Here is a 13,087-nt window from a genome sequence, read left to right on the forward strand (position 1 = left end):
GCACTGGGACCTCCAGGGCCTCGTATGGCTGAGCATCTTTGTGGTCTCCTTACTCATTTGTTCTACTTCTTTGCCCCTATAGGTCCCTCCAGCTATAAGGTGGGCACCATGTCTGAGAAGTTCGACTGTCACTACTGCAGGGACCCCTTGCAGGGGAAGAAGTATGTGCAGAAGGATGGCCGTCACTGCTGCCTGAAGTGCTTTGACAAGTTCTGCGCCAACACCTGCGTGGAATGCCGCAAGCCCATAAGCGCTGATGCTAAGGTAACTGTTGTAGCTGATGGGGCAACGGGGCAGGCTGGGTGGGCTTCAGGTGTTTTCCTGTAGCCTTGCCAGCAGCGCTGCCATTTTGAATTCTCCTCACAGCAGCCTTGACTACTTGAGGCAGGTGTTTCTCATGTCCCTAGCTTAAAATATATATGATATGGTCTTTGGACGCGATGGTCTGTTAAGGCACTGCGAGTATAGGTTTGATAGCCTTTATCTGAAATGGCTAGCAAGAGAAGTGTTTGGCGCTTTTTTTTTTTTTTTTTGGATTTCTTATTTTATAATACTTCTCCATATTTAATGAAGGCTCTTGATAATGATACTCAAGTCTAAACCCAAAATTCATTTACATTTGTAAATGTACATATGTACTCTATGTACATAGCCTGAAGGTGATGTTATACAGTGTTTTTTAAATTAATATAATTCTGTCATTTCCCCCCTTTCCCTTTTCTCCCTCCCACCCCTTTTGAGCATTGCCCAGCTCCTGCATGCTTCCTCTCGAATTCATCCTCTCTGGCCTCCTTTTGTTGTCTGTGGAATGGCATTTATGCACTGCAGCTGAATAGACTGGAGGGTCTTACTTTCCCCAGGGACACAGAATAAACTGTGTGTTGTGCTTTGACACTGTGACTGTGCCCTGGCCCGTGAGACCAGATGTGTCCTTTTCTCCTTCTGAGATCTGTCTGTTAACCCTTAAAGCGCTTGAGATTCCGGAGCCTTTTGGATTGCAGATTTGTGATGGGGGCTTTCCCCCCACTACTCTTATGTGCTTTGGGAACTGGGAGGCTTTCGTCTTCACTACAGTACTACTCTTCCTGTTACTCCTAAAAGCACTCACCACAGGGCATCCCCGCATGGAGGGGGCTGACATTGGCGTGAGTAGTTACCTGGCCCTGGAGAACCTCGTATCTAATGGTAAGGCTGCGGCCACTGGTCCCAGTGCCCCTCACAGTGGCCACCCTGCTCTGCTTGATGTCCAGGAGGTGCACTATAAGAATCGCTACTGGCACGACACCTGCTTCCGCTGTGCCAAGTGCCTTCACCCCTTGGCCAGTGAGACCTTTGTGTCCAAGGATGGCAAGATCCTGTGCAACAAGTGCGCCACTCGGGAGGACTCCCCCAGGTGCAAAGGGTGCTTCAAGGCCATTGTGGCAGGTACTGGCCCCTCCCACCCTGAGGGCAGACATGCTGTGTGCTTGCTTGTCATGTTGGGGCTAACTTTGCTGTGAGCTGCTTTGAGATTTTAGCATATATATGTACCCATATACATACGTGTATATATATGCGTACATATATATGCTCACACACAAGCACACACTCGGAGACTAACGAACACTGGAGAGAACAGTCTGTGGCAAGAGAATGAAGTGAAAAGTATGTAGCATTTCCTCTTTTGGGTGTAGTAAGTGATCCATGCATGCTTCCTCGGGCATTTTTGGGTTAGGCAGACCCCTAGTGGAGCTATTAAGTCATTGCAGCGCTGGAGGTGGGGAGTGGGGATTCAGGTACCCCTCCTAAATGGTCCAGCCAGGATCCCCACCCGTGACACAACCCTGGGTTGGCATGACTGCTGGTAGCACTCAGATAGATTGAGGGAGGCCACTGACTGCAGGGCCTGCATCCCCTCACCTCTGGGGGTGGGCTGGGGAGCTGAGTGGATGCGGCTCCCTGCAGAGCCTGTCAGTGGGGCTATCCAATCATTTCCCCCTGCAGGAGACCAGAATGTGGAGTACAAGGGCACCATCTGGCATAAAGACTGCTTCACCTGCAGCAACTGCAAGCAAGTCATTGGGACCGGAAGCTTCTTCCCGAAAGGGGAGGACTTCTACTGTGTGACTTGCCATGAGACCAAGTTTGCCAAGCATTGCGTGAAATGCAACAAGGTATGTTGTGGTAGTTTTGCATCAAGTGCTGTTTCCCTGGAGTTTGGCAGTTTGCAGAGCACTTGCACGCACATTATCTCATTCCATCTTCATGATAGCCCTGTGACGTAGGAATTATTGTGCCCATTTTACAGACGAGGAGCCAAGGCTTAGAAAGCAGTGCCACAGCTGATTGTCTGTGCCCCTCTATTCTGAGCCGGCAGCCCTGGCTCTGGAGGCCTGACTCCTCCACTTTATTACCTTCCAAAGAGGCGCACCTTGTCTAGGCCTTGGTCTCCTCATCTGTAAATTGGGGATAATAATAGCACCTTCCTCCCATGGCTGTAGTGGTAATGAAATGAGATACTGTATCCCAAAGCACCCAGCACAGTGCCTGGTTGTTGAATCTGAATCCCGGTGCTACACTCCCTGGTCTAGGCCATCACATCTGGAGGAATCACTTACCAGGATCAGCCCTGGCATGCCGAGTGCTTTGTGTGTGTTACCTGCTCTAAGAAGCTGGCGGGGCAGCGTTTCACCGCTGTGGAGGACCAGTATTACTGCGTGGATTGCTACAAGAACTTTGTGGCCAAGAAGTGTGCTGGATGCAAGAACCCCATCACTGGTAGGCTAAAGAGTCCTTGCTAAGTCTGCCACGCTAGGTTTTGGCATGGTAACCATCTCATTTTCCTGGCGTCGGTTCCATCCACAAAAGGCCCTTAGACAACATTCTTCTACCCCTACCATTGTGGCCCTAAAGGCCCCTCCAAATACTTTGGATTGTCTCCCAGGCCAGGTTAATCCTTGCAAGGAATGCACAGCCCTTCCTGACTACTGTTGACCAACTAACCATGCTAGGCAAGCCTGAAAGCAAGGCAGTGCCCCGGCCTGAAGGGTACAGGGCAAGAGGAAACAGGTGGGAGGAGCTAGTGGGAGGCCAGGGGTAAAGAGAGGGAAAGGGGAGGGTTAGGGAGGATGGAAAGCTTTCACCGGGCTTTATACCACCCCAGAGTAGAAGGCTAGTTCAGTAGGGTCTGCTAGCAGGGTCATTGTTATTTAATTTTAACCTTCTTGTGATCAGAAGCAAAGCTAATCACTTCATTCCTCATCTCGCGGCCGCGATCCACGTGCCCTGGGCCCTTTCCCAATTTTCCCATCTCCCGGGGGAGCCTTGAAATGTACATTTGAGAAGACTTTTGCCATCCTCAGGGAAAAGGACTGTGTCAAGAGTGAGCCACCCAGTCTCTAAAGCTAGGAAGTCCCCAGTGTGCCACGGGAAACGCTTGCCTCTCACCCTGTTTCCCAGCGCCAACCTCCGGGGCAGGCATCCGGGTGGAGAGAGGACTTGTCCCTCGTGGGTGGTGGTTCTTTATAGAAAAAATCGAAGCTTAGCAGCTCCTCGAGGCCCGGTAAGTGTACACCCTACAAACAGCCCAAGGTTGCCTCCTGGTGGCCACTTTGATGTCATGGCCCTGACTTAAAAAGACTTGTTATGCTGGGAGGTCGGTGTTCGTCACAGAGCTATAGTGGTGGTGGTATGGGAACAGGGGTTCTTTAAATCAAGGAAGCCATTAGCTGAGCTCTGGCATCTTTTCAGGTCCTTGACAGCCATAGAAGGGTTGCGGCGGCGCGGGGGACAGTGGCGGCGCGGGGGACAATGCGCGGTCGAGTAGAGGGGAGCAGAGAGCCAGGCAGACACTGACTGTGTGCCTGTCGGCTCTATGAACGGGCAAGTTGTCATTTTATCTCTGACTCCTGGCTTCCTCATCAGTCTTCATTCAGCTCTCTCTGTTTTCTTGTGTTTTTCCACAGGGTTTGGTAAAGGCTCCAGTGTGGTGGCCTATGAAGGACAATCCTGGCACGACTACTGCTTCCACTGCAAAAAATGCTCCGTGAATCTGGCCAACAAGCGCTTTGTCTTTCATAATGAGCAGGTGTATTGTCCTGACTGTGCCAAAAAGCTGTAACTTGACAGGGGCTCCTGTCCTGTAAAATGGCATTTGAAGCATACTTTGTGTCCTTTGCTCACTCTCTCTGCACCATCCATAGGGCAAGAGTGGGCTTTCACCTCTTTCAAATTGCTCTTTCTGTCTTTGCTCTCATTTTACAGTATTAATCAACCGAGGACACACAGTGATCATATTAGAATTTAGAAAAGAGCAACCTCGCAGCAAAAATAATTTCTCTGTTGCTGCAATGGCAAAACAAAAACGTAGACTGACTCTTCTGCATGTTTCCCATAGAGCAGAAAAGTGCTAACCATGTAGCCACTTCATGATGCAAGCAAAAAGCATAGGCGACAAAGTTCCCACTGAGATGCCTTTGGGGCTCAGTCGGGACGCACTGTGCGGTCACGTGACTGCTGTGCAGGAGTTGCAGCGGCTGCTCCAACTCCCTCCTCGCCTTTTTAAGAACTTGCCAGAATGCATGGTTTAACTTCCTTATCAAAACTCTGACCTCCCTTCTGTTCTTTTGTGCTTTCACACGACTAACACAGATTTCCAGAGAACTAACATTTTGAACTTTGCTGTAATTCTCAAGTGACTTTCCCCCCCTACTAATGTTTGACTCCCCTATGTGGCGTGTTCTCTGAGCGTTCCTACTTTAAACCATGGAACACAGGTGATTTGGAGCACCTAAGCAGATCTGAGCAAACAAGCCTGTTTCAGAACAAACTCGCCACGGTGACTACTTCTGGAAGCTTAACAAGACTAACTCTCCTGTCCTTTTTCATTTTTTTTAAAAATTTTGTTTTAATGAGTAGTAAAATAGTTTATGGAGTTGGAAACTTGCATGACAATATATGAGCCTCCTCAAACGTTCCTGCAGTTTTGCGATTGATCCTGTAGAAGTGACAAAAGCTCTAGAGTGGCAGCTGAGCAGGCACAGGGCTGTCATCAACAAGAATACGTTTCAAAGTAGTGACAAGGTGAAGTCCTTGTAGCATAACCATTGTCTGCTCTTTGTCTGCGTTCAGGAAGAGTGCAGAGTCCCTTTCCTTGTGATTCCTAGAGAACTTTCCCTGCAGAGTTGAGTTAGATCTCTGGGGCTGTCAGGGTAGCCCTCACCCTTTACAGGCAGGGCTGGGTTTCCTCCTCCTCTGAAATGCAGGATTGCCTCCCTGATCGTACTCTCCATTATACCACATGTATAACGAGCCAATATCAAAGTAAAGATGTAATGAAAATACACTCATATATTACTGTAGGAGTGCTTCTAGATGCCCACACCTCATTTCCATATTTGTCATTAGCTGTTTCCATCGAATGTTTCAATGTATCCTTACAAAAATAAAGCAGCATAGAAAGAACACGCCTCCTGCCTTTTTATTCTGCCCAAAGGAAACACGAGAATGTAATATACTGTTACCCCAGAGACTTGGGGGACCTTGCTCCTGACTTCAAGGAAAGAGTTCATTGCGATGCACAAACCTGTAGGGCCACTCTGGTCCAGTTTTCAAAACAAAAACCACCTCATGGTGCTTCCTGGATTTCCACATCCCACGAAAGGCAAGAATTGACACTTCTTGTTTGGGCAGGACAGGCAGGAAGGGAATCCCAAATGAGACCTCCCTCTTTCCTTTCTGGTTGGCTCTCCAGAGCCCAGGACCCTGTGCTGTTGTATCCTCACCCACTGTCCTTCCTACCTTTACCCAGCTTGTGCTTTGAGCCCACGTCTTCTGTTGAGAGATAGGGAAGAGCAGGCTGGCCTGGGATACTGTGCAACCCATGCAGTTGGAACTCCTGGAGCTCACATTCTTACCCACCCACCCACCCTTTCTCTGCCCCAGGGGTTAAGAGAGCTCAGGAGGCCAAGAGCAATGTGTGCCCATTGTGCTCACTTTCTGTGCCCAGCGCTTCCTCCTATAGGAGGTTCCAGAAGCCTCGGGCACTTTGATAAGCTACATTGCAGCTAAAGGTGGAGTGTAGGGGTGGCAACGTGTTAGGCTTCCACAAGCCCTGCCCTGGCAAAAATTTTAAAAATGATCTTTTTGGTGAATGTCACAATCTTGAGAATCAATGGGGTCAGAGTGGTCTCTTGTTCTGCTGAAGCATCTGCCATCTGAGAAGAGGGTTGAAACTTGTCAGAATCCACTTCAAGCCTTTTTTTTTCTGTTGTGCTAGAGATTGACAGTTAAGAATGTGGACCATCCCCTCTGGGTATGTCTCTTTTTAGAGAAATTAACTGTGGAAACAGCTTTAAACCAGTGAAAAGCACCTAGGATACAGGTTTCTGAGGCCATGCCTCTGCGCCACACCAGCTAAAGAAAAGCTACACTTGTTGAGAGCACTGGATGTTTTTCCAGAGGTCCTGAGTTCAATTCCCTGCAACTACACGGTGGCTCACAACCATCTGTAATGAGATTTGATGCCCTCTTCTGGTGTGTACTCAGACATAAAATGTTTTTTTTTTTTAAGCTACACTGCCTAAAATACCCAAAACCACCTCTACCACTTGGTCCACGTCTGCAACAAAACATCCTTCCATACCCAAGAAACAGACCCACCAGGCATTTGTCTCTGCAGTTGCTTACCCCTAACACTGAACTTACAACAGTGTAAGATCAAACACTTCCTACACACTGGGTCTAATCTCACAACAAATGCTAGGCCCATTTTCCAGATAGCAAAAATACAAGTTCAGAGAGATTAAGCTTGCTATGAGCTTGTTACACAGCTCATAGGAGAGCAGTCATATTGAGTGTATTATTAATATGTCAATTATGACAGTGCACTGTCACAGAAATGGACATCCCAGTAAGGAAAGTCATCAGGATATCCACTATAGAAGACACCTATTTATGGCATGACTGAGTTCAGGAGAAATGGGGGTTACATAGCTAGTAACTACACCATAAGCAGAGAAGCATTCATCAAGACAAGAACATAACTTGCATCTATCAGGGTGAGGACCGATGCAGGATTGCCTGGGTTCACATCCTGGGCAGGAGACAATTCACCAAGCTTGTTTCTTCTTTTTAAAAATGAAGAGATGGCTCAGTGGTTAAGAGCACTGACTGCTCTTCCGGAGGTCCTGAGTTCAAATCCCAGCAACCACATGGTGGCTCACAACCATCTGTAATGGGATCTGATGCCCTCTTCTGGTGTGTCTGAAGACAGCCACAGTGTACTCATTAAAGAAAGAATGGCTCATTTCAAAATTGTGTGCATATGGCACAGTCACAGGAGAATTTAGTGGGTAACTGGTATCCGGGGACTATGCAAACAGTGTTAGCGAGACTTCTGTCGTCAGCACCAGACAAACTGCTTTGGTGTCTCCACCTACTCTACAGGCCACAGTGAACCATGGCTGCCACAGCCTTATAAGCACCAGTTCACAAAGATTAGGGATAAAGGGGCCAACTGTAGAAAAAGCAAAACTTACTGTGGTAAAGCATGAGTAACAGATTGAATTGATTTGTGCAGTCAGTGGAACTTCCAATAATCATGCTAGCGTCTCCCAGAGTGCTAGGATTACAGGCACAGTGCTACAGTGCCTGGACAAACCACATTTTAAGATTCAAACCTTGGGCCAGTGACATGGTTCACTTAGCCCATGAAGAAATGTGTAACGTAAGAACATACCAACAGTCAGCATAGACTTATAAAGCAGTTTTTAAAAAGTTTCATGTTGGAGAGGTAGCTCAGTTGGTAAAGTGCTTGTCTCTTAAGCGTTATGACCTGAGTTTGATTCCCAGCACCCACCTAAAACCTTGAGGTGTGGGGGCCTCATGCTTGTAACCACAGTGCCAGGGAGGTAGAAACAGGCAGACCAACCTAGTAAGTAGGCCTCAGGGAGAGACCTTGTCTCAAAAGCCAAAGTGGCTCCTGAAAGATGACACAAGACTGATGTAAGCCTTTCATACATTTACACACACACACACACACACACACACTCTGTAATGTTTTCCTTATCAAAGGAAGATACAAATCGAAGGGTTAAAAGGGGATCGCACAGCCTCAAAAAGTACATATGTGGGTAAAAATGGTCATTTCTAATGGTGAAGCGGCTTATACCTGTCACTACATGGGAGCCACATGAGTCAGAAGGCAGCTTGAAATTTTAAGTTTCCAACCAGACTTGGCAACACAGCAAGATCCAGACTTAACAAATAATGAAAAGGGAATGAGGGAAGGAGTGAGGGAGGGGAGATTACATGAATTTCACCATAGTAAAAACAAAACATTATCAAAACCTACTTTAAAATGGGTCTTAGCTATAATAGGTCAATCAGGAAATAAATACCAAACTTTCTGCTCGGCAGTAAATGGTGGCACACACCTTTAACCCCAACACTTGGGAGGCAGAGGCTGGGGGAATCTCTGAGTTCAAGGCCAGCCTGGTCTACAGATCAAGTTCCAGGACAGCCAGGGCTATACAGTAAAACCCTATCAGAAAAACAAAAGTAAACTAAAACAACAAAGAAGAACAGGGTTTGAAGACACACGGATTTCCTGTTCTAAACCTGGAAGTCTGCATAACCACCATCTAGATGAACAGAGAATGAAGATTTTATTGTTTGTTGCACTTGCCAGGACCCCGTATTCATGTCTTGCTTGACACTTGGTATCCCCTTCATATAACCATCACTGCATTTCTATTATCGTAATGAAAACAAAGCTTGTGTTATCTGAGACATTAATGTCATACGGCACTTACTTAAAGTGATTCAGCACATGTAGAGAAATATCAGAAGATTGTCTTTCAGGACAATCACCTTTTGCTGTCTACATGTAAGGACCAGTATCTAAAAATATCCTTTAAACTCAATGCATCCTGCAATAATACATAAGCAAGGACCAAGGATCGGAAAATGTAATTGTCTTCTTTTGCAAATTCTTAATGGCCAAAGCAACATTGCCCTGCTTTAAACCATTTGTGATTCAACACTGAAGGTCATTGGTGTCAGGACAAGGAATATTTGTCCTAGGTTTATGGAGTCACATTGCGTGTGCGCATGCATGCATGTGTGTGTGTACACATGTGTGAACGTGCATAGGTATACATCTGTGCACCTGCATTGGAACTGAAGAATAGCTCGGCTTTTCTCTTCATGTGTCACAAGCGCCTAGATAGGGGTATATACTGAAGGACAGGCCTCAGGATGAAGATAGAAGTATACAATCTTTAAGGGAGTTAATCAGACTCCATGAGACAAGAGCCAAGTACTGCTATATGTATGTGACATTATAATACACGCTGTGGCTAAGCCCTGTTATGTGCTTCAACACAAAACACTGATGAAAGCATGAAAGACATTGATGGTTCTAAGCTTCTATTTTTCAGATCCTGGCTTTTGGAAGCATCAGCACTGGACAGGGATCAGAGCGGAATTGTAAGAGGCACATGTGCACAGGCAGTGTGGTGTCCCATAACCTTTGGTGTGTATTAGGAATTGTCTGACACAAGTCTTGTGAACACTCCATACTCCTCAGGAATCTCTTATGTACTCTACATGATCAATGTTTCTAGTTGTTGAAGTAGTGTCCCCATGAAATAAACTATTTTAGGATTTCAAATAGATCCTGTCATAGAGACACTCATTGAAGAATCCCCTTGAAGCACACACTCCTGGATAGAACACCTAAGAAAGAGACAACAGAGATGTTTTCAAGGAAAACAGAAACTTTTTTTTTAATTAAAACTCTAGTGATATTAACATTTTCTCACGGTGACCGTCAGATGGGTTTTTGTTTGTTGTTTTCCTTTTTTTCTTGGACAGGTATTTCTTTTGCTAGGTTCAAGTATAAAGGAGACAATTTTGAGTCTTGGCCTTGGGAGTTTTAATAGACTGAAGACGATCAATCTTCAAGGCCCCACAGGATTTACACATCTAACCAGGGAAGAAAAGTATAAGAAAAAAGAGTAGATTAGGTGCTTATATTGTCATGGGAACTCACCCTCGGTGTCCCCTCGGAGTGACTGACTATTGGGCCAAGCCCTTAGCACATTCTGACACCCTGGTGTTCTTTTCTAAATGCCCACCTCACCAATGCCCAAAGAGCCCACACTGCTTTTGACAAGAGGAAGGGTTTTGTTGGGGAGGGGTTAGGTGGATATGCATGCTGTCTTGATGAATTTGGAGGCCAGAGTTAGCTGTCCAATGCCTTCTACTTACTATTGGCTCTTTTTTTTAAAAAAAATAAAGTCCTCACTGAATCCCAGACTGACTCAGCTTACATTGGCAAACCCTAGATCCTCCTGTCTCTGCTTCCCCAGTGCCTAGAATACACCTGGCTTTTGACATGACTGCTGGAGATCAAACTCCGGCCCTAAAGCTTGCCTGATGATCACTATCCTAATCCTGACAACTTTTTTTTTTTTATTGAGGCAGGGTTTCTCCCCATAGCCCTGGCTGTCCTAGAACTTTATCTGTAGACAAGGCTGGACTTGAATTCAGGGATCCACCTGCCTCTGCCTCCTGAGTGCTGGGATTAAAGATGTGTACCACCACCACCTGGCTGACAAACTCTTAAAGAGAAACACAATAGCCCTTTGGTTTGGAAGTGCAGGATGAAAGATAAAGTGTAAAGATTTCTCCCTGCTCTCCACTGTACTTATCTGGGAGTCAGGAGCAAGAGCTCAGAGAAAGCCAGATCCTGAAAAGGACTTATTTTATATGTGGCAGGAGATGCAGTATAAAGTCATAGATTCTCTCAAATCTAACTTAGTGAAGATCATTCCTACGAACTCACCACTGTCTTCTACCTCTCCTCCAAATGCCAGTCTGGAATAGCTGGAAGCAAAGGGATGTTCAAGATTAGTTGCTCTTCCAGCTATGTGGAGGTGGGAGAAAACCTCGGTTAAAGGGGCAGAGACAGCTTTGACTCTTTTCTTGTGGTCCGCAGGTGCCTGAGGACCTTGGTGAGATATCTTAGGATCAGTTGAACTTTGTTTGTTGTTACCAGGAGTGGTCTTTACGACAGGTGATTCAGTGGTGTGACTAAGGTCTATAAGCTTATCACAAAACCACTGGTGACTGGTAGTGACACTTTGAGTAGGACGGATGGTGGTGCCACCTTCCTTTATTTTTCTGCTTCTTATTGGGCGGGTAGGTGGTCTTTTAGTTGATATCCTGGAATGAAATATTGTAGTTAGAATCCTGGTTATTCCAAAACCATGAAAGGAGATGTATCATTTAAATTCTAAGGGGTGCCTTGGATATAATAAATCACCTTTCCACATATTAGAATGAGAAGGGCCAGAAGGAACCATGTAGATTACAGAGCACAGTGTCATTCAAATTATATCCTAGATATCCTGGAGACACCAGGGCACATCCGAACCCAGGAACCGTGTGTGTGTGTGTGTGTGTGTGTGTGTGTGTGTGTGTGTGTGTGTGTTGTATGTGCGTGCGCTATCACACGCATATGCTAAAGATGCCAAAGGGGATACTTGATGCTCTGCTCTATCACTTTCTACCTCATTCCTTTCAAACAGGCTCTCTCTTCTCACTGAACCTGAAGCTAAATTGGTAGCTGGAAAGCCTTAGGGACCCTCCTATCTCTATTTCCCCAATCCCATAAGTAGGGCTACAGGTTGGGGCACGTGGTCACACCTGGCTTTTTGTGTGGATGCTTGGATTTGAACTCAGGTCTTTAAGCTTATATGGTAAGTGTTTTTACCCACCCAGTCATCTTTCTAGCTTCCCGTTGCCTTTCTTAACGTCAGTCAAGGACACAGATGGGAAGAGGCAACTAAAGAACTGGTTTAAGAGTTCAGTGTGGTAGCCCTTTGCTGCTGTTACCAGAACCTAGCCCCTTAGCAGACATTTATATACTCTAGTGGGCCGAAGAGCTTTATAATTGTTCAGGCTATCATCTGGGCAGTGTTCATTTTTAACAACCAAGTCCTACTCTGCCCACTTAACCTCTGAGCCTGCTTACATTATGTGAAAGAAGCATATGCTTATCAATCTCCGAGTAGCAGTGAAAATGAAGACAGGTAGTGCCTGTTTTATACACTCAATAAATGAATCCACAGTTATCATGAAAACACAAGCAACTTGATGTCGGATTAATCTGAGTTTGAATTTCGCACTTAATGTCTAAAGTCTTCGTGTATCTATCTCAGTTTCATTGTCTGTAAGAGATGGGGATGATGATCTTGGCCCAGAGACTGCTGTAGACATTGTTTTATTTCCATTAAGTTGGGGCCTGACATGTTTGGTATATGCAAACTAAGTGCTCAATCATAATAAATATTATTCCGGATTCTAAGAATGCCATTCATACTTCCCCACATCCATATTTACTTGGATGACTAAAGTGCTAAGAGACTTACTTTGAGACTTTTGCTTGAATTGTAGAGTATTTGGGATCTTTTTGTTTGGCATCTTTCACGTCCCCATTAAAATATACATTTTTCTCAGTATCAACCTCACCAGTTCCCGCTTGCAAAAACACCAACTTTTGAGGCTTCATCTTGGCATATTTGTGAAACTTTTTGTGTTTCATGGACATTTTTCTTCCTAGAGGAGAGAAGACCACGAAAGCTGAAACTTCAACAACATAGACAAGAGAAATCAAAACCTCTGATCCTAGTGTGATAGAATGGGAGTCCCTACCCATGGGAGTGAGAGCCAGACAGGCATTAGTCTGGGCAAAGAGACCCAGCCTTAGCCTGAGCAGCCTCAACATGGCAGGCCAGCTGAGAACTGCCCCGCATGTGCGTTCATTTGTCTGGCTCTTAATTCCCTGGTGATGATAGGGAACACATCTTTAAAGAACTCCATCTTTTCTTTGCTAGTAAGGACTGATGTGTCAAAGGTTGGTTTTGTTTCCTACCCCTGACCCCTCAATCTCCCAACTAGCTGATTCTGCCCTTGAATCTGGTTTGACTTCACATGCTCCTTATTGCTTTCAGCTCTCCTCTCATTCAAAAGCAGACCCACTGTGCTCTGTCTGCATTTTCAGCAGGCTTCTTAAAGCCAATCCATTTCCGGTAGTAGCACC

At 45.8% G+C, this 13,087-nt stretch overlaps 2 protein-coding genes across 19 annotated transcripts in view; one reads left to right on the forward strand and one right to left on the reverse strand.

Moving 5' to 3' along the window:
• Positions 1-5,444, forward strand: part of Fhl1 (four and a half LIM domains 1) — a 59,497-nt gene extending 54,053 nt beyond the window's left edge. For 6 of the 11 annotated variants that reach the window (XM_006257672.5, XM_006257676.5, XM_006257674.5 and 3 more), the window contains 6 exons: positions 83-264; positions 1,251-1,425; positions 1,984-2,153; positions 2,571-2,757; positions 3,342-3,541; positions 3,945-5,442. In XM_006257672.5, coding sequence (XP_006257734.1) covers positions 109-264; positions 1,251-1,425; positions 1,984-2,153; positions 2,571-2,757; positions 3,342-3,541; positions 3,945-4,028 — 972 coding nt within the window. In that variant the 5' untranslated portion in view covers positions 83-108 and the 3' untranslated portion in view covers positions 4,029-5,442. Of the gene's footprint in view, positions 1-82; positions 265-1,250; positions 1,426-1,983; positions 2,154-2,570; positions 2,758-3,341; positions 3,542-3,944 lie in introns of all 11 variants that reach the window. The other 5 variants (NM_001271199.1, NM_001033926.2, NM_001271200.1 and 2 more) reach the window with 2 other exon arrangements.
• A 4,296-nt stretch (positions 5,445-9,740) lies between these two features.
• Positions 9,741-13,087, reverse strand: part of Map7d3 (MAP7 domain containing 3) — a 66,653-nt gene continuing 63,306 nt past the window's right edge. For 7 of the 8 annotated variants that reach the window (XM_063280108.1, XM_063280106.1, XM_039099852.2 and 4 more), the window contains 3 exons: positions 12,417-12,603; positions 10,829-11,208; positions 9,741-9,966 (listed from right to left, as the gene is read on the reverse strand). In XM_063280108.1, the coding sequence (XP_063136178.1) occupies positions 9,959-9,966; positions 10,829-11,208; positions 12,417-12,603 (575 nt within the window). In that variant the 3' untranslated portion in view covers positions 9,741-9,958. Of the gene's footprint in view, positions 9,967-10,828; positions 11,209-12,416; positions 12,604-13,087 lie in introns of those variants that run through there. The other variant, XR_005497999.2, reaches the window with a different exon arrangement.

This window comes from Rattus norvegicus, chromosome X (assembly GCF_036323735.1).
Source record: "Rattus norvegicus strain BN/NHsdMcwi chromosome X, GRCr8, whole genome shotgun sequence".
Lineage (NCBI taxonomy): Eukaryota > Metazoa > Chordata > Mammalia > Rodentia > Muridae > Rattus > Rattus norvegicus.